The sequence below is a fragment of the Chiloscyllium punctatum genome, chromosome 8, assembly GCF_047496795.1.
Source record: "Chiloscyllium punctatum isolate Juve2018m chromosome 8, sChiPun1.3, whole genome shotgun sequence".
Lineage (NCBI taxonomy): Eukaryota > Metazoa > Chordata > Chondrichthyes > Orectolobiformes > Hemiscylliidae > Chiloscyllium > Chiloscyllium punctatum.
In genome coordinates, this window is record NC_092746.1 from 64291583 (window position 1) to 64318464 (window position 26882).

The 26882-nt window shown below is 39.4% G+C and overlaps 1 protein-coding gene across 1 annotated transcript in view; it reads right to left on the bottom strand.

The window, feature by feature from the left end:
* Positions 1-1513: 1513 nt before the first annotated feature.
* The window catches only part of LOC140480597 (retinol dehydrogenase 12), a 30079-nt gene continuing 4710 nt past the window's right edge, over positions 1514-26882 (bottom strand). The window contains exons 2-7 of the mRNA XM_072575665.1: positions 18342-18451; positions 16099-16254; positions 13009-13113; positions 11805-12014; positions 7367-7559; positions 1514-3984 (exon numbers count right to left, since the gene is read on the bottom strand). Coding sequence (XP_072431766.1) covers positions 3882-3984; positions 7367-7559; positions 11805-12014; positions 13009-13113; positions 16099-16254; positions 18342-18451 — 877 coding nt within the window. The 3' untranslated portion in view covers positions 1514-3881. The remainder of the gene's footprint in view (positions 3985-7366; positions 7560-11804; positions 12015-13008; positions 13114-16098; positions 16255-18341; positions 18452-26882) is intronic.

A 26882-nucleotide genomic window follows, 5' to 3' on the forward strand; every position in this document is an offset into this window, starting at 1 on the left:
CAGTGACCCAAGTTTGATCCCACCCTCAGGCAACAGTCTGTGTGGAACTTCCACATTCTTCCCTTGTCTGCTTGGGGTTCCTCTAGGTTCTCCAGTTCCCTCCCACAGTCCAAGAAGATGCAGCCTCGATAGTTTGGCTGTGATAAGTTGCCCAAAGTGTCTTGGCATGTGTCAGTTAAGTGGATCAGCCATGGAAAAAAAAGGATTATAGGGATAGGGTAGGAAGTTGATTGTTGTGGGATGCTCTTCAGAGGGTCAGTGTGGACTCGATGGGCCAAATGGCCTGTTTTCACACTGTAAGGACCCTATGATTCTATACCTGACATGTAGGAAAGATGGTTGTTGGAGGTCAGTTATGTAATCTCCAGAACATCTCTGCAGGAGTTCCTCAGGGTAGAGTCCTAAGCGTAACCATCTTCAGCTGCTTCATCAATGACCTTTCTTCCATCATAAAGGTCAGAGTGGGATGTTCACCAATGATTGTACAATGTTCAGTGACTCCTCAGATACTGTTTAAATGTAGCAAGATATGAACAATATCCAGGCTTTGGCTCAAAGTGATAAGCATCATTTGCACCACAGAAATGCAAGGCAATGATCATCTTCAATAAGACACAATCTAACCACTGCCACTTGACATTTAATGGTGTTACCATCACTGAATCCCCCACGATCAATACAATTGACCAAACTCAAACTGGACTTGCTATATAAGCACAAGAGCAGGTCAGATGCTAGAAATCCTGCAGCAAGTAACTCATGATTCCCACAACCTATCCATCATTCATAAGACACAAGTCAGGGGTGTGATGGAATACGCCCCTCTCCCTTGGATGGCTTCAGCAGCACTCATGAAGCTTGACATCATCCAGGACTGGTGCCACATCCACAAGAATCCACTCTCTCCACTGCCAATGCTCAGTCACACAAGTGTGTACTACTCACAAGATGTACTGCAGAAATTCACCAAAGCTCTTTAGTCAGCACCTTCTAAACCCACGACCACTTCCACCCAGGCAGACAAGGGCAGAAGATACATAAGAACTCCTTCACGCAAGACCCCCTCCAAGTCATTCACCATCCTGACTTGGAAATATATCTCCGTTCCTTCACTGACACAGGGTCAAATTCCTGAAATTCCCTCCCTAATGGCATTGGAGGTCAACCTACAACCCATTGACGGCAATAGCTCAAGAAGGAAGCTCAGCACCACCTTCTCAAAAGCAAAAGGGGCATGCAATAAATGACCGGCAATGCCCACATTCAATGAGTGAATACAAAAAAATCTGTTCCATACCACACCCAATGTAAAAACATCATAAATTGTATGATGGCAAGAACTTCTCAAAAAAATGTTGAACAGTTTTTACAATGTTCTTACACTGGACTATGTAATTAGATGTCAGACTGTTGCTCTCAATTTTCAAGATTTCAAGTTCAGTAACTGAGTGAAGGTACAGATAATCACGTCAAGTCAAAAAACACAAAGAACTCAATGAAATTACATCAAAAGTTGAAAACAAATGTCCACTATTTATAATGTCAATTAGTATGTTACATTTCACAAGGCATTAATATTTTGTTTAAAACTACAAGATAGTTTAAACTTGTAAAACTTTGGGTCATTGCACTTAAAATAAATTTTCACTTCCTATGAAACACTGTAGTGTAAAAGAAAACATGATGAACAAAGTCAATCACAGCTACACGTCATCCTGAAAACCCAACATTTACTCAAAATTGGGTAATAACGATTCCTGATCCTAGGAAGTTGTCTATAGCCTGTTCTGATATAATGCGATGATTGTTCCTGTGCTATCCCACGTTATAAGAACATCATATAATAGCAGCACCATTTAAACCAATGGGACCAAAACCACCATGTAGCCAATACAGGGAAAGAAAGTTCACGTTTTACAAATAATGGTTTAAATTCTTCAATTTGCAATAAAGCAGAATGGACTGTATTGTTGGTCACTGTGATTATATCACTTCTTATTCTTCCTGCTTTTTCCCAGGCAGTTGGCTCTGGGGGTGGGGGGGGGGTGAGTCTCTTGTGAATATAAGGGCTGCTTGTTAGATTGTTTCTTTGTGCAGCAGCAGAAGTTGGAGCGGAAATAGAGAAGGTGATGCTGGGTTTAAGCAGCAGACTTTGATTCCAGTCAGACCCAATGATTTTTAATCTGTGACTGTCACAAGGGAGAGATTCCAGAGACATGGTGATTTTAAAAGAGCCTTGTCTAATCAGTATGCATTATACTGTTTTTGTAACACATTTCCACAGAGCCTTTTGTACAATTTTGCACCAAGGTTTTTTCAAAATAAAGCTTTGTTCTTGGAAATGGACAAGCTTGGGTACAACAAGACGGGCAGATATTATCAATCCTCAGTTGTCTGTTGAGTGCCTGAGAACGAGCCTCATGAACCATTGCCATCCTGTGCTAAAGGTACTTAGATGATGCCTTTGCTCCCCCCTAAGGAGTATCCTGATTGTTGGAGGTTGATACTGAATGCATAGAGATATTTATGTTGACAAACATAATTGGCATTTATATAAAATCCTATGTTTTAGAAGAATTTTGCAGATTATACCAGAAGTTTTGTCATTGAGAAGCATAAAGCTGATGATCAAGAGTTTTGTCAAAGAGGTCAGCTTGAAAGAAAACCTTAAGAGAAAGAGAATCAGAGAGTTTAAACGAGGGAATTGCAGAACTTATGGCCCAAGGTCTAAGTCACTAATATACCAGGAAGAAGAGGGTCCTTCCCAATGTGTGATGATCTCTGGTTTACACAGACTCTGATCCTGTGTGTTCTTATGTTATGTTAATTGCATAGCAACATTACTTGCTCCACAGCAATTTTCCTAGTTGAGAGATTTTTCTGACTTCTTTCCAGCTGCAGGGTCCAGAAGACCTTCAAACTGAAAACAGTGAGATTGTTTCAGGGGGCGAGTTTTTAATGAGAATCCATCCTTATACAGCTTCCCCCATTACACGTGCACTGTTATCAGTGAGAGATTCCGTGACTCTCGGGTTGGTGTTGTAACTTCACTGTGGATCTGAATCAGTGTCCATCCATTGTTCTGACTCACCTCTACCCTTCCTGATCACCTTTTGGCCACTGACTAAATTCTTCGGTTTCTAGTAATGTCTGTATTTTATGTCTTTTTAAATATTTCATTATTATGTCTGCCAAATGACTAAATGAGGTTTCCACCACTACCCAATGCTTGACCATGTGGCACAATCTTCATCTTGCCACTCCATCAGGAGTCATTTCTCCTGTCCACTTCTCTTCCAATTCAGAGCTTATGCTAACCATCAAATTCTTCACCATCCGTGTTTGCTGTGATTCATTTTGTACACCCTGGTCCATTAACTATTGTTATCGCTTCACGAATACTGGCTTGTTTGTGACCACAGCAGTCAAAATGGGCCTAAAGGCCTTTTGCTGTGCTATAGGCCTATGTTTAACCAAAATTCTCCAAGTTTCTTTCTTTAAGCAGTATAAAGCATGGAAAAAAGGCACAGGAGGAACAAGTATGAATTAACGCAAGTATTTTTCTACCAGATTAAATTTTATACAATATTTAAGACATAATGAAGTGAAATGCATAGTATTAAATACAATTGTAGTACATTCAAAAGTATAAAGCACAACCATTAAGACCAAATAAATGTAGTCCAAAGAATAGTGGAAATGCAAATCTAAATTATATAAAATATACATCATGAGAGAAAGGATGTTGAATCATTTCAAAGGGAAAACTGATATTGCAATTAATTATTCAGATTCAATTCATCGTCTGACAGGAACAACCCAGGAAAATGAATCTAAACATCATCCATATGACATGCTCTGATTGAAGATAAGGTGTCTTCTCACTGCCAATCAATTTCCAGCATCTGGCAGCTTACTTCCCACAATTTCTTGGCTTTTTCATCATCCTGGGCAGCTTGTGAGCAGTTTGCACGCTTACAATCCCTGGTTTGAAAAGGATTGAAAAAGAAGGTGTTTAAATTTTCTATTTAGTCATAACTGTGAAACCCCATTATCAACATATACCTCATATATCCATCCTAACAATCCCAATTTTCAAATGAAACAGATAACTTACTCCTAATTCTGTTAATCAATGGTGATGTTCAATTGATAAAAACACAAATTCTGATTGGGAACTAGGGAGAAAAAGCTCTTGCTTATTTCCTTACAGGATATTGTAATATTCAACTTGGCCTCTCATGTAAGGAACTTCACCATATAATAATGTGTACATGAGCATGTGTAGACCCTCAGAACAATAAAATACTTTAGGAGCAAGAGATAATGTGGGGAACTGTTGTACTGCAGCTGTAGGTTAGTGCAGAAAAAGGTACCAAGTTGCAGAACAAATAACTCAATTTGTTCTTTAAGTACACTTTCACACCCAGTTACAGTTAGTTGCATTTATCCAACTTGAAATGCTGGAGCCCTGCTCTCAACACCTATACTGACTTGCACACTTCAAAACAATATATATTGCTTCCACTGCTATGAAGTACAAGACAAGAACATAAATCAACTAATGGGGTTAAATACCTAATTCATTCCTGGTACTTGCATGCTGTAAATGTTATTTGTCACTTATAGTCCAGGTCTGAATGTTGTTCATATCTTGCTGCATGTTACACCAAAGAAACTGATTAGTGGGCCCTCTTGTGGCATGGTGGTAGTATCCCTGCCCAAGACAAGGGAGGCCCAGGTTCAAATCCCACCTGCTCCAGAGAGGTGCAACAACATTTCTGAACAGGTTGATTCGAAAAGTAGGTAAAATTAAAACAAAAATTAGTAGTCGTGAATGGTGCTATCCACCCTGTCTATACTTCATGATTTCCCCCTTTAACCATAGTCTTACTCATGAAAATAATCCTAATATATTCAACCTCCAATAGCTAGCGCCCTCCATACCAGACAACATCCTGGTGAACCTCCTCTGCACCCTCTCCAAAAGTATCCATATCCTTTTGGTAATGTGGCGACTAGAACTATACGCAGAATTCCAAATGTGGCTGAACCAAGTCCAATACAACTGTAACATGACCTGCTAACTCTTGGAGTCAATAACCCGTCCAATGAAGGAAAGCATCTCATATGCCTTCTTGACCACTTTATTGATCTGCATTGCCACCTTCAGGGAACAATGGATTTGAATACCCAGATCTCTCTCTGTCAATGTTCCCAGGGACTTTTCCATTTACTGTATAGTTCACTCCTGAAGTGGATCTTCCAAAATGCATCACCTCGCATTTGCAGGGTTTGCACTCCATCTGCCATTTCTCTTCCCAACTCTCCAACCTATCTATATTCTGCTGTATTCTCTGACAGTCCTCTTCACTTTCTGTTACTCCATCAATTTTGGTGTCATCTGCAAACTTACTAATCAGGCAACTGATACCTTCCTCCAAATCATATAGGGCCCTATCACAGATCCCTCTGGAACACCATTGTCATAGGTTTCCACTTTGAGGAACTCCCTTCCATACTACTCTGTCTCCTGTTGCCCAGCTAGTTCTCTATCCATCCAGCTAGAACACCCTGGACCCCCTGCAACTTCATCTTCTCAATCAGCCTCCAATGGGAGCCTTATCAAACACCTTACTAAAGTCCATGTATACGACATCTACAGCCCTTCCCCCATTGATCAACTTTGTCACCTCCTCAAAAGAATCTTATTAGGCTTGTAAGACAGGACCTTCCCAGCACAAAACAATGCTGCTCAATACTAATCAGCCCATTTTCTTCCAAACCGGAATAGATCCTATCCCTCAGTATCTTCTTCAACAGCTTCCCTACCAGTGACATCAGGCTCACCAGTCTAAGATTACCTGGAGTATCCCTGCTACCCTTCTTAAACAAGGGGACAACATTAGCAATTCTCCAGTCGTCCAGGATCTCACTGTGTTCAAGGATGCTGCAAAGATAGCTCTTAAAATCATAGCTATTTCCTCTCTTGCTTCCCTCAGTATTCTGAGTAGATTACCATCCAGACCTGGGGACTTTTCTACCTTAATGCCTTTTAGAATACCCAAAACTTTCTCCCTCCTTATGCCGATTTGACCTAGAGTACTCAAAGATCTATCCCCAACATCAACATCCGTTATGTCCCTCTCTTCAGAGAATACCAATGCAAAGTACTCTGACTCCATGCATAAGTTTTCTTTGTCCTTGAGTGGGCCAACCATTTCTGTAGTTACCCTCTTGCTCCTTATATGAAAAAAAGGCTTTGGGATTTTCCTTAACCATGTTTGCTAAAGATATCTCATGACTCTTTTTAAGCCCCCGTAAATCCTCATTTCAGATTGGTCCTATATTCCCAATATTCTTCCAAAACTTTGTCTGTCTTCAGTAGCCTGGACCTTATGTATGCATCCTTTTTCCTCTTAGCTAGTCTCATAATTTCACCTGTCATCCATGGCTCCCTAACCTTCCCATTTCGATCCCTCATTTTCACAGGAAAATCTCTTCTGAACTCAAATCAACCTCTCTTTAAAAGCCTCCCAAATATCAAATGTGGATTTACCTTCAAACAGCTGCTCCCAATTTACATTCTTCAGCTCCTGCCAAATTTTGCTATAATTGGCCTTCCCTCAATTTACTGCTCTCATCTTTGTCCATGAGTATTCTAAAACTTATGGAATTGTGATCAATATTCCCAAAGTAATCCCCTACTGAAACATTAACCACCTGGCAGGCTCATTTCCCAACACCAGATCCAGTCCATTGCCTTTCCGAGTTGGACTCTTTACATACTGCTCTAGGAAACCCTCCTGGATGCTCCTTACAAATTCTGCTCCATCTAGACTTCTAACACTAAGTGATTCCCAGTCAATGTTGGGAAAATTAAAATCTCCGGTTACCACCAACTTGCTGGTCGGACATCTTTCAATGATTTGTTTACATATTTGCACCTCTATCTCACGTTCGCTGTTCGGAAGCCTGTAGTACAGCCCCAACATTATTATCGCACCCTTCCTATTTCTCAACTTTGCCCATATTGCCTCACTGAGGGTCTTTTTGAATTTAGCATTGACAAAAGTGGATCCATTAGAAACTGGTGCAGGGATTCCAAGGCCCACCCACAACATTTAAAAAAGGTCCCCAGAGTTTTCACAACTTTGTAAAAATCTTGGCCTCTGCCCCACTTACCCAGCATCAGCCTTTTTAGCTGACCAATGCATCAAAATGTAAACCAACAGGAAATGTTTCTGTATGCATTCAGCAATGTCAGAACAACTTTCTTATGAAGTTCATACATAAATGAGTTAGAGGTATACTCCTTAAAAAAAGTGTTATTAGAATCACAGAATGTAATAGATATTGATTTTACGCGAAATACTGCCCAGTTTCTTCTTCCAGTTCTTCAGCCACAGCACAAAAGAGTGTCGTTTCTGCACCTTCTGATGGAGACTTGGTGAAAGGTCGTAGCATTGTCAGGCCAAACCGAACTGCAGGATTCAAATGCCTGCTTAGTTCGGTCCGCACCACTCCAGGATGTAAAGAAAATACCAAAACACCAGCACCTAGAAGAGAAAGTGAAATAAGTGGATTTCTTACAAGGGTGGAATCTCAGTTTCTGGAGATGGAAAGCTTGGAGGCTGGAAGGGCACTAAATTAGGCCAAGATAGCACACTCAAATCCTTCTGCCTTCTTGTTCCCGATGGCATTAACTTTAGCTGGGAAGGACCATGGTCAGCTTTTGGCTTTGCCAACAATGGAGACTGTCAAATAGTCCTTAACTGGCTACTTAAAAGCCTCACTGCATCAATACTGCATTAACCCTGCCACCAAATGCCTTTCAAAATAGACGCTTTTCCTCTCAAGAGTTTGGGGGGGGAACAATTAAAATTTTAGCTGCTTTGGATACATGATCCAAATAGCAGGGATAGGAGGAAAAATGGCATGAGTAGGGGTGGGGGTACGGGATGAGAGCAAAGGCCTCGTGGGCCGAACAGCTTCTAAAACAGTTGGAATAAATCCTGAACTGAAGCAGGGATACTAGCAAGGCCATCTCAGCCCCTGCCTTCCTCTACCTAGATCTACATCCAGTGTTGATAGGCTAACTCTATCCCCACCCCTCAGGACAAATACTGGATCCAATGAGTAAGCCCTTATAAGTAAGGTGGAGTGCCAGGTTTGGAACATTCCTAAACTGAAACTATCCTAACAGTTGGTAACCTCCTTATTCTTCCTACCAAGTGCAACATTACTTACATTATTGATTCATGCAATTTTCCTATTAAACACTGACGTACTTTTACCAGTTTAGGTAGCTGTTCTTAACAAATAAGTTTTGATATTCTGGTTTGTAGACAACATACTTGTTTTTGTTGCCTATTCAATTTCACATGTTTCACCTTAGTCCGGTGTCGACCAAAGAGTTCATTAAGATATTTTGAAAATTTAACATATTGAACCACTTGAAACATTAACTCTTTTGATCTCCAGAGATGCTTCCCAAAATTCTAAGATTTTCCATCATACTGCAATGGAAGGTTGTCAGAATTGGTCTTAACACACTGATTTTTGCTGCTCTCTGCAACTAGATAGCATCCTGGATATACATGGGCTCCAGAAGTTCAAGAAGTTAGCTCACTAGTGTTTTCTCAAAGAAAATTAGGAATGGACAATAAATACTGGCATAGCCAGTATGCCAACATCACATGAATGAACTTTTAAAAACAAAGTTTAAAAATAGCGTGTTGGAGTGATGTATTTGAATTTAAATAAGGGCAACTGTATTTGCTGTTCTCCAATCCTTTAACATCATTGTTCCGCGTAAAAAATTCAAACTTTAAATTTGTTGGAGAACTGAAGTGCAAATTTCTTCAGAGAGGCAGTGGGTGGATAGAACATAGCTTGACAGATTGAGAGTCAAGTACAACTGCTTGAGGAAAACAGGGTTGGTCACTGTTTTGATGTGGATAGCAAGGACGTAACCTATGGCCAGTGGAAAAGTAACTGGTTCTGAAGGAAAGCAAGTGAGCAGACAGTGAGTCTGAAGTTGTCATAGAGATGTACAGTACAGAAACAGACTCTTTGGTCATCACGTTAAGCCTGAGAAATTTGGAGTTCATTATGAATAAAATTTTGGTGAATTTGAAGGCACTAAATGGAGAAGGAATGCCAGTAATTACCAATATTAGGATAAAGGAAAAGCTGCTGTTGGTGCGTACGTACTCATGTGTGTGTGTGTGGAGGATGCACAGGCAGTGGCAGGAGCACACTATGCACTCAGAGTGGAGATTTTAAAATGTCAGAGAGTGGATCAGCATCACCACTATTGATCAAGCCCTAAAAGGGTACAATTACTAAACTGGATCTACGGCAGGACCAACCAGAAGGGAAGTCGACTTGTCCTTGTCCTTAGCAAGTCTGGCAGCATCCGAGGAGCAAGAAAATCTATGATTTAGGCAAAAGCCATTCATCAGGGATGCCATTTGAGCTTTTGCCCGAGACATCAATTTTTCTCGTCCTCGGATGCTGCCTGACCTGCTGTCCTTTTCCAGCATCTGTAGTCCTCACTTTCACCTTGTCCTTAGCAAACTAACCTGTCACAAATCTGCCCATCCATGACAAGATTGGTTGAGGTGAGCACCACATACAGTTCTTGTGGACACAAACTCTCATCATCACATTCAGAATATCTTCCACCATGTGGGAGAATACCTAAATTAGATTTTGACAAATCTAGTAATTTAAAACAGGATATCCATGAGAAGTTATGGGCCATCAGTTAAAGTGTATTCAATCATAATTTGTACATTCATTGCCCACGTATCTCCCACTCCACCATTACCATCAAGCCATAAGTCAACTCTGATACAAAGCATGGAGGAGTGTATGCCAGGAGCAGCATCGTGCATACCTGAAGCTAAGGTGTTAATCAAGTGGAATTACAGCATATGATCATTTGTGTACCAACTACAGAAGCAGCCTGCAATAGTCAGGGCTAAGTGATTGCACAACCAAAGGGTTCTGCAGTCCTGTCACATTCAGTCATGAATGATAGTGAACAATTAAACAACAGGAAGTGGAGTTCTTCGGTGTGGGGGATGGGCGGTCATTGAACTCAAAAAACTTTAATTCTGCATTCTCTCAGCAGATGCTACCAGACTGGTTACACTTGTCCAGTAATGTCTGCTTTTGTTTCATATTTCCAGCTTTTGCAATTCATTGTTTTATATTAGATGCATTTAGAAAAATCTGGCTAAGAGCTGCTAAAATATAAATCATGATCAAAATATCAAAATGCACTACATGGATGAGGAAAGAACATAAAAAGGGGGTGAAATGATGTTTAAATGGAACTCTGGCCTATCCCTATTGGAGGTGAGGGAGTTGTTTGGGCCAACACCAGGAAAGAAAACAAAAATGACCAAGAGGGAACATCAGAGAAAGGATTGTTGATTTTTCTCAACAATCATAAAGCTATTGTAGTAAAAGACTAAAAGCTTAACATTTAGAAGTTTGGGCATAGTCTTAAGCAGGTAGTCTTTGGCTGGAATAGAAGCAGATGGGTGTGTGATTAAGGGTGTAGAGCAGGGATCCAGAAACTGCGAGTCTAAGGGTGCTGCAAGTCCCAAGGTAGCCCTTTTCTTTCAAGTTTTTCCAAGATTTATCCACGATCTCAGTCCACCCTCCTTGATGCATTTCTGAGTACTACTGTCAACATGCAGACTCCACTCATGACTCTAACCTATTTAGAAACGCACAATGTAATAACTGATTCAGGTTCAGCCAACCCATAACTCAAACTACCTTTCTTAACATTATTCTCTCCCTTCTTTGTCCTGAATTATGTTCTTTAACTTGGGCACGATAGCATACTCTATACGTCAGGTTTTAAACAGCATCCTCATGATCCCAGACTACCAATTCCAGTAGAGATTATTAGAGCTACTCATATCATGCAAAACATGCCAATAAGGAGCATCTGGAGCTCAAACTTGGTGTTTCATAACTTTGCACACCAAATGAAGGTATTTAGGTTATCCTGACCCCCAGTTAAACATTGGTGCTCGGTGACTGACAAGCAGTATTCCAACATATCACACCACTCACTTCTTGTCAATGCCCGAGGAGTTCCTGTAACTCTATATTTTTAAATAAAAAGATTACTCTTCGTAATTGGCCCAAGAGAAAAGACAAAGTCAACACACTCTTCCCGAGCTGTGGGACAAGGGATAAGAATGTGCGTGAGTAGTTGAACCCACTCTTTTGCAGTGCAGAGTGATGGCAAAACAGCCATCCAGCCAACTGAGCGGATACACGAAGTGAAAAAAGAATGGAATATCAGATTTAAAATTGGAAAAGACAAACAAATTGGATTGGCAAGAGCTCAAATCAATTTACATAAGCTAATAGTACATGTTCTCATTTGCACACTGAATTGATGAGTTCCTCTAACCATAAATTCAATACTTGACACAATTATCAGCTCTTGATTTGAATTTGTTCTTTTTCTACTGCAGTATTCTTTAAATATGAAAAAACTGAATAATACTCAAGGGCAATTTATTGAAAAATACATGAAACAGAGCTTTTCTAAATGCAAAATAGTACAGGGAAAAAACAATTCAAATTACCAGAAAGTGAGAAATACTATTTTTCTCAAGTAGCCTTTTGAACTACTGGCAAGTAGTTGTAGACATCATTAAAAAAAGATCAATACAATTTTAAGAGACTCTTTTGTAACTAACCATGATGTTTTGAAAAAAAAAATCTATTTCCATTCACATATGTAATTTATTTCAGCTGGACTTTACCTTCAAGTTTTCGTGCCAGTTCCCTTGTAAACAGAATATTGGCGAGTTTGCTCTGTGCATAAGCTTTCATTGGACTGTAGTTCTTCTCGCTGTTTAAGTCGTCAAAGTTAATGCCTCCCATTGTGTGTGCGGTTGAGGAGACATTGATGATACGAGAAGGAGTGGACTGTTTTATTAAATCGATCAGTAAATAGGTTAACAAAAAGTGACCTGAAAAACATTAAAATTCATTAGTTTAAAAGACCATAGGAAGCTAATCTGCAAAATTCTCATAAGAGTTATTTATATTGCATCTTTAATATAATGAAACACCCCAAGAGACTTCAAAAGAGAATAATTGAAGACGTGACAGCAACCCATATATGATGAAAAATCTAGGTCAAAAGGATCATCTTTAAAAATGGAGAGAGAATAGAAAGGCAGATTGAGGATATTTCCAGTGTAGGACCATGACAGCTGTAGGCATGGCTACCAATGTTGGACTATTTAAATTGGGGGTGCACAAATGTAGGCGTTGAGGAATTGAGATAGCTCAGTGGGTCATGGTGCAGGGGTAAATTTCAGAAATAGTGACTTGTGAAGCCATGGAGTGATTTAAAAATAAGAATGAGAGTTTTAAAGTGGAGGTGTTATTCAACCAAAGGATCAATATTAGGTCAGCAAGTCCAGACATGATTAACTGGGGTCTTTCTGCAAGTACGGATGCCGACAAAGAAGTTTTGGACAAGAAGCCAAATATGCACCTGAATAGCCAAGATGTCACTAAGGCACAGATGAAGTTTTAAGCAACAGTGAGCTGAGGCAGGGCCAGATGTTATAACTTTGCATTGCTACTTGGAGCTTTCAGGGCCTTGTTTTGAAATCCCTCTCTATTTTGCTCTTCAGTCAAGTAATTCACCTAATTGCAATTGTAACAGATTTAAAACAAATGCCAAACCGCTAAACCTCTTTTCTACATTATTTAGGATTTACCACTATGAAGTGAAACCAAAATTTCATAAATCAGATTGTTTGAATAGGAAGCTTGTTTGGCAGAGAGGATTACACTACCTTTTAAAAAAAAAGCAAATCCGACTTAAAAAATAACTAAAATAAATGGAGGTAATTATATAAAGCAAGCAAAGTTTATAATAAAGACAACTGTTGCAAAAGAAGGGGACTTTAGAAGTTTTGCAGATTTTCTTAAAATTGCACTTAAACTCACCTAAATGATTGACCCCAAATTGTAGTTCAAATCCATCCACTGTTTTGGAATAAGGGCACATCATTACTCCAGCATTATTGATCAGAATGTTCAGGTGCTGGTATTCTGAGATAGGAAGAAGAACATCTAGTTAGAAGCCACTTTAATAGTTTTGTTACGACATGGGGTAAACCCCTCTGCTAATTTAAACCCAATACACACAAGCTCATCTTACACCATAATCTGTTGAACAAAAAACAAATTCAAATTCAGCCAATCTGTTTAAATTATGCTCCAAGATACCAAAATCCAATCAAAATTGAAATATAATATTTTGATGACATCAAAACCAATGAAACAATCTGATGGTTTGGGGTATAAAACCAGACATTTTGAACAGTTATGCAGATAACTGCCAAGCACCAAGAAGTATAGACTGATAGGTGAACAGCTCTCTGAAGGGTACCTGTTCATGAGAAAGACCGGTGAAGCAGATTACTGAAGAAGAGGTGACCCAGGAAAATACAGCAAAAAATTTACAAAGGAGAATTGACAACGCTGGCTGGTTTTGAAAGTAGAATTTTTTTGTAAATTTTAATTGGGGGCTTTTTTATTGGACGAGTATTGTAGAGTGGGAGGTAAAAGATAGGTTTAAGAGAAAGAAGTTGTAAATAGCTGTTGTTTTAATGTTCTCTGTTGGACTTAAAGAATAAAATTGTTAACTTTTTACTTTAAATAGTGACCTCTGAGATAACTCTTTGCCTCTCGAGCTCCACTCACTCTGGTTCAGTTCGATGATATCCTCGTTGAACATGGCCTCCACCTCCTTCTGGACCTGTCTGGCTTTGAAAGGATTAAGCTGATAGAGGTGTTGTTTTATCAGAACAGTATTCCCTATGTCTACTTCATGTACAATGGCATTTAGTCCTCCCCATCTGTCCTCATTCTGCAGTAACAAACCTTTCAACTGTGTTCTTTGATCCTGAGAGATAGTTCATTAACCTATCCCACTCCTCAAGGACCTCTTCAATTTTTAACATATATTGAAGCACATCAAAATCCACAACACCTGGGTTTGATTCCTCACTCTGCTGGGCAGTAACTAACACCTGTTTCTCAAGTTCTCTCTCTCTCGTATTATACGGTTTCAACATGTTCACGTGATATACACGATACTGCTTTTTTTTAAATCTGGCAACTTTACTAGATAGTTCAACTGACAACCTTTTTCTCAATTTGGTAGGGGCCACTAAACCTGAACACTTTGGTCCATTAACCCAAGGAAAGACAGATTGATACTGGAGGCAGTCCAAAGAAGATTAAGTGGGCAGATTCTAGGTATGGAGGGATTTCCCTATGAGGAGACACTAAGGCGATAATCCTATTTGATCAGTTATTATAACTCTAGGGGACATCTTACAGCACAGTGATAGTGTCGCTTACCTCAGACAGTAGCTCCAATCTTACACCAGGACCAGTTACGGAAGGTGCATTTACAATTGGCCACAGGTTAATTACCACATTGCAAATCCTTACAATATGCCTGCTGGCAAGTAGCAAGAGGGAGTTTATTTATAATCATTACAAAAGGCACTGCAATGCTTTTTCTAGAAGAATGAAATCAATCCAATAGAAGTCTTTGGCCCAGTCTTTGCAAACAAAGATGGAAGGCAGAAAGCACTTAACTTTCATTGAGAGGGTCTACCAATTGTTCAGTTGCTTGCAAAGTATAGACAAGCCAGAATCGGCATGTGGTGTTCCAAAATAAAAGGTCAATTCTAGTGAAATATGTCAAAACTTTACTATATACGATTACTAAACCTTTCTAGGAGTTTCAGCACCAAAATGGAAAGCTATCACAAACTAAAAAGTGATTTCCACCCCCACTTCCTGTCACACATTGCATAGATTTGTAAAACATAAACCTACTTGGTTAATATTGACAATTTTGAATCCAAAGCAAAACTCTGTCAAGGAGAGAAACCAAAGTATAAATGGTAAAATGGTAAAAATGGGCAGCATCTGTAAAGACAGTTAACCATTCTGAAGTTTTGACAATAGCTAATTGAGCTGAAACATTAAGTTTCTCTCCATAGATGCTGCTTGAGTTAGAGGTTTTGCCATTTCCTGCATTTTAAAAAAAAATTCATGGGATGTTGGCATCACCACCAGACCAGCATTTATTGCCCATCCCTAATTGCCAAAAGAGTAGTTAACAGTCATCCACATTTATGTAAGATACTAATCTGGTTAGTCCAGCATATTTTTCAACCAGTGGAACTCACAGAATTACCTCACTGTTGTCTTAATGAGGCCCAATCTATCACTGTAATAGGATGCACTGGCTGGTGAACCTCTCACTGGTGATTTCTATAGTCAGCCAGCAGGTGGAGCATGGACAAGACCGTCTACTCTCAGGTTGAACGTACACAGAGCCAGATCCAGAGTCATCTTGTAGGTTAAGGTGAAAAATTAGTTTACAGGTTTACTAACAAACCAGAGGAAGAGGCAATCAGACTAAACACCATCGGCTCCACCTTCCCTTTGATTGTTTACCCTCACTTTGCCCACCACTTACCCCACCCAAAGTGTGATTGCTTAAATCCAAAACCCCACTATGTGGAATCGAGTTGCCTGTATACCCATTATCGAAAAGTGTGGCACTGGAAATGCACAGTAGGTCAGGAAGCACCCAAGGAGCAGGATAGTTGATGTTTAAGGCATAAGCCCTTCTTTGGGAATCTCCTACTCCTCAGATGCTGCCGGACCTGCTGTGCTTTTCGGCTCTGATCTCCAGCATCCATAGTCCTCATTTTCTCCCATAATCACCCATTGACCAGGTCAGTGGGAAATTCAGCAACTTATTTAAAATGAGATCCTGCCATCAAGATCTGGAGGGCTTGTGTCCAATTATGGTCTGTACATACTTTTCCCACAAATACTGAGAAGTAAGATTACATGAGGGTAACATACCATCCAGAACATCAGAAACTATTAAGTTAATCCTAATTGGACAGGTTTGCAGCTTGCAACTTTTGGCTGGCGCTTTCACAAAATAGCACACTAAAATAAAATTAAAAAGTTATTACATTTTGAAATAAGAACACATACCTTCATTAATTTGTTTAGCAAATTCCTGAATAGATTTGGTGTCAGCTAAATCCAACTTCTTCACCACAATATAACTATTTCCAGTTTCCTCTGTTATTTCTTTAGCTGCAGCCTCACCTTTCTCGGTGTCTCGGCATGCCATGATAATCACGGCTCCTGTGTGTAAAAGTGACATGTAATAGAAAGGCAAAAAAGTGGAAAATGAACTACCAACGTGGAACTTCTACTCAGCACTACCACAGGTATCACATCCCAATTAAAATGTATTCTTGTTTGAACCAATGTTTTGTTAGGAAGTCAACAAAAAAAATATAACTCCCACCAGACCCTGCAAGCATGTAAACTTCAGCAGTATTCCCCTTCGTTATTGCTGTTAATGCTCTGTTTACTTTGAATCGTGCTCCAAAGCAGCTTCACGCCTGCTGAAAGCAACTCAAAGCAAATCAAATGGACCGTGTCACAGCATTCTAGCAACCACGACAATTCCCAAACCTCCATCTCCCAACACTGGCCCCAAGTCCTCACCTCCACTGGCCTTGCTCACCATCCTGCTCCTCCTCTGCCAATACTGATCACCATTGTCCAAACTTATGTCAAACCACAGCCAGCACTGTCTCAGTGCAGGGGCCTTAGTCAGTGTCAGAGTGTACAGCATAGGGAGGAGTACAGTGCCGGCTGAGGGGAAAGAAGGGACATCAGGTGACACAGCCATTGATAAACACGGAGGCTCAATTAACTGAAGACAAACCTCAAGGGATGTGTCTCCATTTTGTCACAATGAAGGGCTCGTGACTTTGCTAGAAGTGCCCTTCACCATAAGGCCTCCCGATTCACCTTGATGGATCGACACTTCAGCAGGATCAGGAAGGCTCTAAGGCCAGTTTTAAATGGGGTCAGTGACATGTTCACCTGCTCCGCTGCTGACCGGATGACCCAAGGCATTAAGTTAAAACAAATTCAGAAATCAAGAGATTACTGATGATTGACTGTTAAGGAAGGCACAAATAAACATGCTGCATAAGTCGTATTTAAAATAAAATGCATTCTTTAAATTTAATACTGATTTTCCTATTAGCACACCATATGAGGACCTCACAACCTTAGTTCAATGTACAGCACCGACAAAAGAAGAATGTTAAACTCAAAACATTATCTTTCCCTCTCGATAGACGATGCCAAACCTGCTGTGGTTCTCTAACAAAATACTGTGGATTTGAAATCAAACAAAGTGCTAATGTGGAAGGTTATGATTTGCCTGGGTATCAAATTTTTCACTGCTTGCAAACAATATTTTGGCTATATCAAAATTGTGCCCACCATCCCCTATTCTGTATAATAGGGGTACATCGGATAATCAAATTGCTGCACTATACAGGACAAAATAAGGAGAAGCCAGAAAGAAAAACAAATACACCAAATGAAAGCAGCTGTACTTGAGATAACAGGTTTAGAAATACAGTCATTAATTATTTATCCAGCATCATAATCAACTGTGGTGGTTGTTAAATGGTGTATTTCTTTTTTAATCATCTCACGTGGGAATGTGCGTTGATATTTTTATTCCCCAAACATTTGAGACAGCTTTGGAAATCCAAAATTTTCTTCTGATAAACACAGGTTAACAGAAGACACTGACCAGGTTTCTGTACTTAAAAAGAACCTCCTTAAAGAAGCATTAAATGTGTAATTCATTCACTAAATACATTACTGCATCAAATAGAGGATACTCTGTTCTAATATGAATGAGGAATTTTGTGGTTACTCATACAATATTCATAACCTCAACTGTCAGAATGACATAAGTGCTATGACATGGGCTACGGTAGAAATAAGTAAAACTTTTCAGTAGCTTACTATTTATATCAAGTAATGTTCAAATTTAGGTAAATGAATTTATTTTATATTCATTACTTTGTATCTGACTGAGTAATGCTAGTAAAGTTCGATCCAATCTTTCAAGATGGAAAATGGATGATTAGAAATCTACCTTCAGATACATTTTCAATTTCTAATTAGTGGGATCCTCCATGGTTCTTTTTTTTAAAAATAAACCCAAGTCTGGAATACTTCGCAAAACAAGTAAAATACCACATTGTTGTTATGTCACAATTAAAATCAAGAGTAAAGATTTTGAAAAGTAGCAGCTGGAAAATGTCGCATTTCGCCCGAGAAAACTCAATAAAACTGCTACCAATAAATTTCAAATCATTAAGCTGTAAACAAATTGTTAAATTACTTGTTACCTCTTCTTGCCAGGTCTCTTGCAGTCTCTTTGCCAATTCCAGTATTAGACCCAGTTATTAATATAGTCTGCCCATCCAGTCTCTTTGCTGACCATTTCTGCAATGGCTGACTGTTGAGAAATGAAAAATTCACATCAGAATATTAATCAGAGTTGATATTGATATTGATTTATTGTCACATGTACCAAGATACAGTGAAAAGCCTTTTTTGAGCAGTACAAGCAGACCATAGTAAGCAGGGAAGTACAGGTCAAAAGATTGAGGCATATAGGTTACATTGCATAGGCGTGTACAAGGAGAGATCAACATTAGCAAGATCAGCATTATTTGATGCTAGAGAGTCCATTCAGCAGTGCCAAGAAAAAGCTGTGCATGTGTTCAGGCTTCTGTATCTTCTGCCTGACGGAAAAAGGTTATAGGAGATCATTACTGGCATGCGATGGATCTTGAATAATGTTGGCAGCCTTTCCACAGCACTGAACCATGTAAGTGGAGACCATGGATATGGAAGGTTGGCTTCCGTGATAGTCTGGGCTTTACACACAAATTTCTGTTGTTTTGTATGATCCTGGGCAGAGCAGTTGCAGTACAAGGTACCCAAACAGTATACTTTCAATGGTGTATCTGTAAAGATTAGTGAAGGTCCCATGCCATATTTCATGAGCAACTTGAGGAAGAAGAGGTGTTGTTGTGCCTTCTTGACCATTGCATCTACATAGGAAGTCCAGAACAGGTTGTCTGTTATTGTCACTTCTTGACGCTCTCCACCCTCTCAGTCTCTGACATATGAGCTGAAGTCTCATTATCACAGATCTGGAATTGTAATGTATTTACTATTATCTCCCAAACTTCTGTAAAGTCCCTCAAATTCTGAGAATCTACACCACCACTGCTTTCGAGCCGACATGCCTATTCTCCATGGTTCTTAATAGTCCCTATCCCAACATAGGGATACCTCATCCCAGTCTATGTTCCTACCTACCAGGCCAAGTAGCTATGGAAAGACGTCAGCACCCATCCGAGATTTAATAACATCAAATTTTAAGTGATTATTACAAACTTGAATTTTTCAAGAAAATAAAGCTTCAATAAGAAATTATTACAATTAATGTTTTTTTAAAAATAACATAATGCCTTAAACCAGACATATTAGCTTAAGTGTTTAATCCTTTATAGAAAACCAATACTGGACTTGGTGCTATCAAACGGAAATGGCTGGCACCCAAATATGATAACAAAAGGTTGTGATATCAATCATGCAGCATTAATCTGGTAATAGCAACCTTCAGATTTATTTCTGCAGAGTGATTAGCACTGATTTTAATACTCCAGATATTTTTTTCCATTGATTTAACAGGATTGGAATTTTAACTGCCTTGTCATTTTTGATAATAATCCTTGTCAATTCCTTCTACTAGGTCCATTTGGCACTACTTCAGTTCCCTTTGACAGATCTGTTGATTTGACAGTTAATGAGTTTAAACTTGTTCCAGAAGATAACTACCTTTTCTAAAGGTATCCAAAGACCATAGCCCAAAAAAGAAGTACCCTGCCTGCTCCTACTGGGTTCAATCTCATGTTCTGGATACTCAGGTCACCAAAATTTGCAGGAGTGAAAGCAGCTACCAATTTCTACAGAAGGTACCTCAGTCAAACACACACGCATGAAACATGCCTCAATCCTATTCTCAACCCAGTTAAAAATGGGCATGAGATGGACTTGGCCACTTCCACCACGTTGGACATGATTCAGACCTTAGTTACCCACATTAAAATACCCCTTCCTTTTGTTCAGTGTCAATTTTCATCAAACACTCCCACGAAATGTCTCAAGTTATTTTCTGTGTTGATTAGAACACAAGTGATACATGAAATAGATTAGGTGGTCCCTCTGGTCTTGCTGTTCCATTCAACAAGACTTGGCTGATACCATTCTCTCAGTGCCTAGAAATATATTGATCTCGCATTTTGCGCATACTCGTCAGCTAAGCAACCACAGTATGGAATAGAGAATTCCAAGAAATTAAAAAGCACTGTAAAAGTAAAACTTTTGTCGTCAACCATGACACCACAATATTAGATTTTTAGTATCAAAAGTGAGATTAGTGTCTGATAATCAATGAATGAAATTGGATCACTTCCAGTTGCCAGCTCAATCAGTACACAGAGGAAAACAAAAACACTAGAAATTTTAAAACAACTGTTTTGATGGAGACTTTCCACCCAAAGTGTTAAGCTGCATTTTCAGATGCCTGAAGATCAGGTGTAATTTCCAGTTCCTCTCTTTTTAAATGAGTGCTGATTTAGAATCAGGTTTGATGCTCAACCCTACCTGGGCTGGAATGTGACACAGACAGTGGAAATGTTGTTGAAACTGTGTGCCAAATAATAGTGGGAGAAAGTGAGGACTGCACTTTTGTTCAGTGTCAAATAATAGTGCTCATTTCACATTAGAATTTAAAAATATCATTCTTAAAACCCACATTAGACATAGCATAGGAAAATTGAAGCCTCCTTCTACTCTTTGGAACTGTGTTTTCACTTCAGTAATCCATAAAAATTGCCTGATTCAAGACAACTAACCATTTTCGCACATTATCAACAAGCTATGAACAAGGATGCATAGTGATATTTGCCCCTTCTCCACTTCTGTCTCAAAGGCTGAGTGGGATGCAGATGGATATTAAAATCCACCCAACCTACTAATCAACAACTTATTTATGGTTCTAAAAAAGAATCACTAGACCCAAAAAGTTAACTCTGCTTTCTGTACATGTACGCTGCCAGATCTGCTGCCTTTCTCCAGCAATTTCTGTTTTTATTTCAGATTTCCAACATCTACAATTGTGTTCTATTTTGGCATTTGTTTCATGACTTCAACAAAACAAAAATGCCCCAAGATGCAGCACAGTGGTGTTAGAAAAAACAACAAAATAACAGGAGGGAAGGACTCCACACCAGATCAGACAACTCATGACAGTAAACAATTAACACACAAACCTGGTCGGAGAGTTTCCATAGTGACCATATCTAGTGACTCATTAGATTGTGAAGAGGTCATATGATCGCAAGCTAACTGGTCAAGCATTAGGTGTACAGTGTATTGGACAGTTGAGTAAGGACTAAATAGAAAGAGGAGAATTTGTGGTATCTCACTCCCTTGCTGTTCTGTAAGCACGTGCCCTGACCAGCCATACATAGCAAGCAATGCCTTCAATATAAACCACGCAGTTGCAAACTTCAGAGGAAAAGATAGAGACCATCCATCAAGACTTTAAATCTGTCTGCACAGAATCAAAGAAAACAAATCATACAACAGCCTGAAACCATGAAGAGGGACTATTTATGACTGACTTTCTTTTGCACACTCAAAACAATTTAACCTACCCTTTCTGCTTCTAACCTGTTTGTGTACATGCACAAAAGTCTCTAGGGTACATTTGTTGGTATTAGGAGACAATAAACATTATTTCACTTTCTTTTGAGACATACAAGATCAGTCTGTATGTGTTTCAGAGTCACAGTGCTTCATTAAATACCCATTAAATCTGACAAGCAATTCAAAAACAGACATCTCCTCCGGCCAATGGGGAGAGAGGGAAGCCACTCAGCCACTTCTGACCTGGCCTTAACAAACCATTTTCTGTGGAATTCACTACTCTATTCCATTGGTAACAAAGATCCAATTCAGATCCTTAATTGAGTTTGCCAAAGCAATATAATTCACTATATTTTCAGAAATGCTTGGAATGGATATATTAACATGCACTGGACAAAATCTTAAAGAAATTTGCCATTGGATAACCTTGCCTCTGACTCTACTTTCAAGAAAAATATAAACAGTCCTTCAACCACTTCATTGACCTGAGAGTTGAAGTATGGATCCTTCTTTCAGACTGGAAAGTATATAATGTCATCATTTGAATACTGACAATGGAATACATGGTTTGAAAGTTAGATGTTAATCTTTAATAGGTTTAGATACTTGTACAGCTCAAGAAGTACAGATCAGACTGGTGTGTGTTTGTTATCATTTGTATCATGATTTAAATTTTTTTGCACTGAAAAAAAAACACATTTTGCATGGTCAGAAAAAAGGACAAAAGTATTCCTAATATTGAATTGTAAAAAAAAAGTGGGAGGCTTTGTAGCTTTGTTAGAGTGATGTAACCTATGGGATTTATATGCGTAATTTTAATGTTTTTGTTATAAATTTGGATACCTAGTTTTGAACAGTGTAGAAAAGTGATCAAGAAGGATATAGTAAGTTAGGTCCTTAGGGTGAAGCGTTTGTGTTAGTTCCTGACTAGATAAAACCCACAGAGGTTTACTTAAAGAGGTATACTGAGAAGCTCAAGTTTATTACAGTTCCAGGAAGATGATATTTACAGTTCTAGGTTGAAATTACAACTGACTTAAGCCTTTTAAAAGGTGTCCAATAGAGTGTCAGTATTGTATAAGTAGTGCTTTGAAAACAGTACCGAGAGTAGTGCTTGGGTTCTGTAGAACAGCAGTTATGTTTCCTTTCAATTTATAAAAAAGGTATGCTTTGGGATTAATAGGATTATAATTTGACTGAGTTTAAGGTTTGAATTTATATCATAAATGGATAGCTTGTAATATTCTATTTTATCTTGATTATCTTTTTAATAAGCTTAGTTTTGTTAGAACGCAAAATCTGCAGCATTGAGTGCTAATGCTTCCACGACAGGTCATGTTATTAAAACTAAAACCAATAAAAACATGATTTACCAAACTAGGTTCCTGACTGGGATCTGACTATTCCGGTAATAACATCTGCTGGGATCATAATATCAGACAGAACAAATTTGAGTTGATAGTAGGAAGATATTACATTCCACTTAATGTACTGAAATGACAATCATGTGCAAATGAAAAATTACAGGAAAAGCAACTCTCCCCATGACAAATTGAATACCTCACGTGATACAGAGACATTCAAACCATATTATAGGAAGGATGGGATTGCACTGAAGGGGGTTGCAGAAGAGATTCATCAGGATGCTGCACAAGATTGAAAATTTAAGTTATGAGGAAAGGTTGGATAGGCTTGGATTGCTTTTGTTGGAAGAGAGAAGATTTGAAAGGCGATCTGATGGAGGTGTACAAGATTATGAAGGGTATGGACAGATTGGAGAAGGAGCAGGCATTCCCCTTATTTGAAGGGAAGTCAAAAGGGGACACAGGTTCAAGGTGAGGTGCTGGAGGTTTGGGGTGGGGGAGGTTGTGTGATTTAAAAACATTTTTACTCAGAATAGTAACAGTGTGGAATTTGCTGCCTGGGAGTGTATGGAGGTGGGTTGCATCATAACCTTTAAAAAAAAATCATAACATTCAAGGCTATGGGCCAGGTGCTGGTGTATGGGATTAGGTTGAAGGTCAGGTATTTCTCATTTGTCAGTGCAGAATTGATGGGCAGAAAGGCCTTTTTACTGTATGATTCTATGAAACCAGAAATCACCAGGTAAACCTTATAAAAAGGTAAAAGGTGACAACAATGGTTCAGAACCCTGAAGTACTTATAGTTACTTTTAATTCCAAAACGTGGTTTTAAGGGAGAACTGCTATAGAAAATCTATGAATTTAAATTCAATGACTATCTGAGAGGCCAATGGGATGTGTAATATAAATAGTCAGTGAAATGTCAAGCAGGGAGAGAAAAAAAAAGCTGACTATCTCAACAGTAAGCCACCTCTTGGCTGATTTTTATTCTCCCTTCAGGAAAAGGCAAGGACAGGGGTTAAAGGACAGGTTCAAATCGACGGATGTGAACTAGTGGGACCTAATTCTGTCATTTGTACCAGCTATGCTTGAACAGTAGCACACTGTAGAAGTCACAGTTGAAGAATGATTCCTAGTCACCCTATGTTACAAGTGAAGGAAGGCCTGCTCTCACAGAGAATGGAAGAACACTTTGAGGAGGATTTAGGACAAAGGAATCAAGAATAAAAACCAGAAATTTCAAAAATCAACATTTAACTAACAAGGTAAAAACAAGGACTGCAGATTAGAGCGGTGCTGGAAAAGCACAGCAGGTCAGGCAGCATCCGAGGAACAGAAAAAAAAATATCAACATTTCGGGCAAAGGCCCTTCATCAGGAATAGAGGCAGGGTGCCTGCAGAGTAGAGACATAAATGAGAGTGGATGGGGAGAAGGTAGCATAGAGTACAATAGGTGAATGGGGGCGGGGATGGAGGCAATAGGTCAGAGAGGAGGGTGGAGTGGATAGGTGGGAAGGAAGATAGGCGGGAAGGAAGATAGGCAGGTAGGACGGGTCATAGGGACAGTGCTGAGCTGGAAGGTTGGAGCTGGGGTGAGGTGGGGAAGGAGAAATGAGAAACTGATGAAATCCACATTGTTGCCATGGGGTTGAAGTGTTCTGAGACAGAAGATGAGGCATTCTTCCTCCAGGGGTCTGGTGCTGAGAGTGGTGATGGAGGCGGCCCAGGACCTGCATGTCCTCGGCTGAGTGGGAGGGGGATTCGAAATATTGGGCCACTGGGCGGTGGGGTTGATTGGTGCAGGTGTCCCGGAGATGTTCCCTAAAAGCGCTCTGGTAGGTGGCGTCCAGTCTCCTTAATGTGGAGGAGACCGCATCGGGAGCAACGGATACAATAAATGATATTGGTGGACGTGCAGGTAAAACTTTGATGAATGTGGAAGACTCCTTTGGGGCCTTGAATGGAGGTGAGGGAGGAGGTGTGGGCACAGGTTTTGCAATTCCTGCGGTGGCAGGAGAGGGTGCCAGGAAGGGAGGGTGGGTTGTTGGGGGGGGCGTGGACCTGACCAGGTAGTCACGGAGGGAACGGTCTTTGCAGAAGGCGGAAATGGGTGGGGAGGGAAATATGTCCCTGGTGGTGGGGTCCATTTGGAGGTGGTGGAAATGTTGTCGGATGATGTGGCTTATGCAAAGGTTGGTAGGGTGGTGGTGAGCACTGGAGGGTTCTGTCCTTTAACTAACAAGGTTGATCGACATTACCAGTAACTACCACTGCAATGGTCCCAACATTCAACTATCCACTCAAGATGAACAATTACAGAATAAAAGTTATTTTAAAGAGGGTAGCAGCAACTGGGTGTAGACGAAGTGGTTCAGCTTATATTCATTGGAGTTTAGAAGGATGAGAGTTAATCTCACAGATATCTAAACTTCCATCAGGGGTTAGTCAGGTTGTTCCCGATGACCTGGGATTCCAGAATCACAGTGTCACAGTCTAAGGATACAGAATATAGCCATTTAGGACGGAGATGATGAGGTATATGTCTTCACCCTGAGAATGGTGAATCTATGGGATTCTCTGCCATAGAAAGTGGTTGACGCCAAAAGTTTAATTGTTTTCAAGTAGGAGTTAGATATCGTTCTTAGGGCTAAAGCGATCTAAGGATATAAAAAAGGGGAAAAAAAAAGAGGATACAGGGCACTGGGCTAGATGATCAGCAATGATCATATTGAACGGCGAAGTAGGCTTGAAGCAGCAAATGGCCTACTCCTGCTCTCATTCTCTATGTCCAATGTTTAAATTTAGAGAATAATTCATATAACTCTTTAAACTTACTCTTCTTTCTATTCTCTATGTAGGTTGCATTACTAATTTTGATCACATTTAGTAGTGATTAAACTCACATTTAATTCAATTCAAGAAAGCCTAGTTTAAAATTCATTCAGGGGATATGGACGTCAATAGCTATTGTCCATCCCTATTGCCCAGAGGGCATTTAAGGGTCAATCACATTGAGAGTGTCTGGAGTCACATCTAGGCCAGACCAGGCAAGGATGACAGATCAAGAACATTAATGAACCAGATGAGTTTTTCAACAATTGACAATAGTTTTATGGTGACACTTCAATTTAAAAGAAAATCAGAAATTAAGTTACATTCAAAACTCTCCAGATTTAGCCAGACCTGCTGAATTTTGCGAGCACTTTGGTTTTTGTTTTAGATTCTGAGGCGTTTTGCTTTTATTTTAGTTAATCTGTGGAGAAGGAAATATATTGTGTGGTAAACATTGGCACTTGAGTCATTGTCTCCATCTAACTTACTTAAAGTCACCTAATATGACTCCTCCAGCTTCATTCTTTTTTATTTAATAAGACAGAACTAAGCATTTTTGAGTCCAGAAGAATATACAAAAGGTTACAGTGTGAGAAAGTTACATAATGAATTGGATTTTGAGAAAACAGCCAAGACTAAGGAGGAATAAACTTTGCAAATGAACATTAAGCTACTCAATGAACAAGTAAATTCACATTTTATTAAGTAACCTAACCTTCTTCCTCATATTGTGCATGTTTCAGAAGAGACAGACAAAAGAAACTCATACGTTGAAAATATTCGGGCTGACCTGTTCCACAGGGATCACCTGACTCCGAAGTGAATGTCACATCACAACAACAGAACTAAACACAAAACATGCAATTAATTTTATTTAGCTGCTTTGCAAATCGGGTAATATATAGGAAACTTCTCTCAACACTATGAAAAGATGACAACAACAAGAGAATAGGAAGTACTTTAACT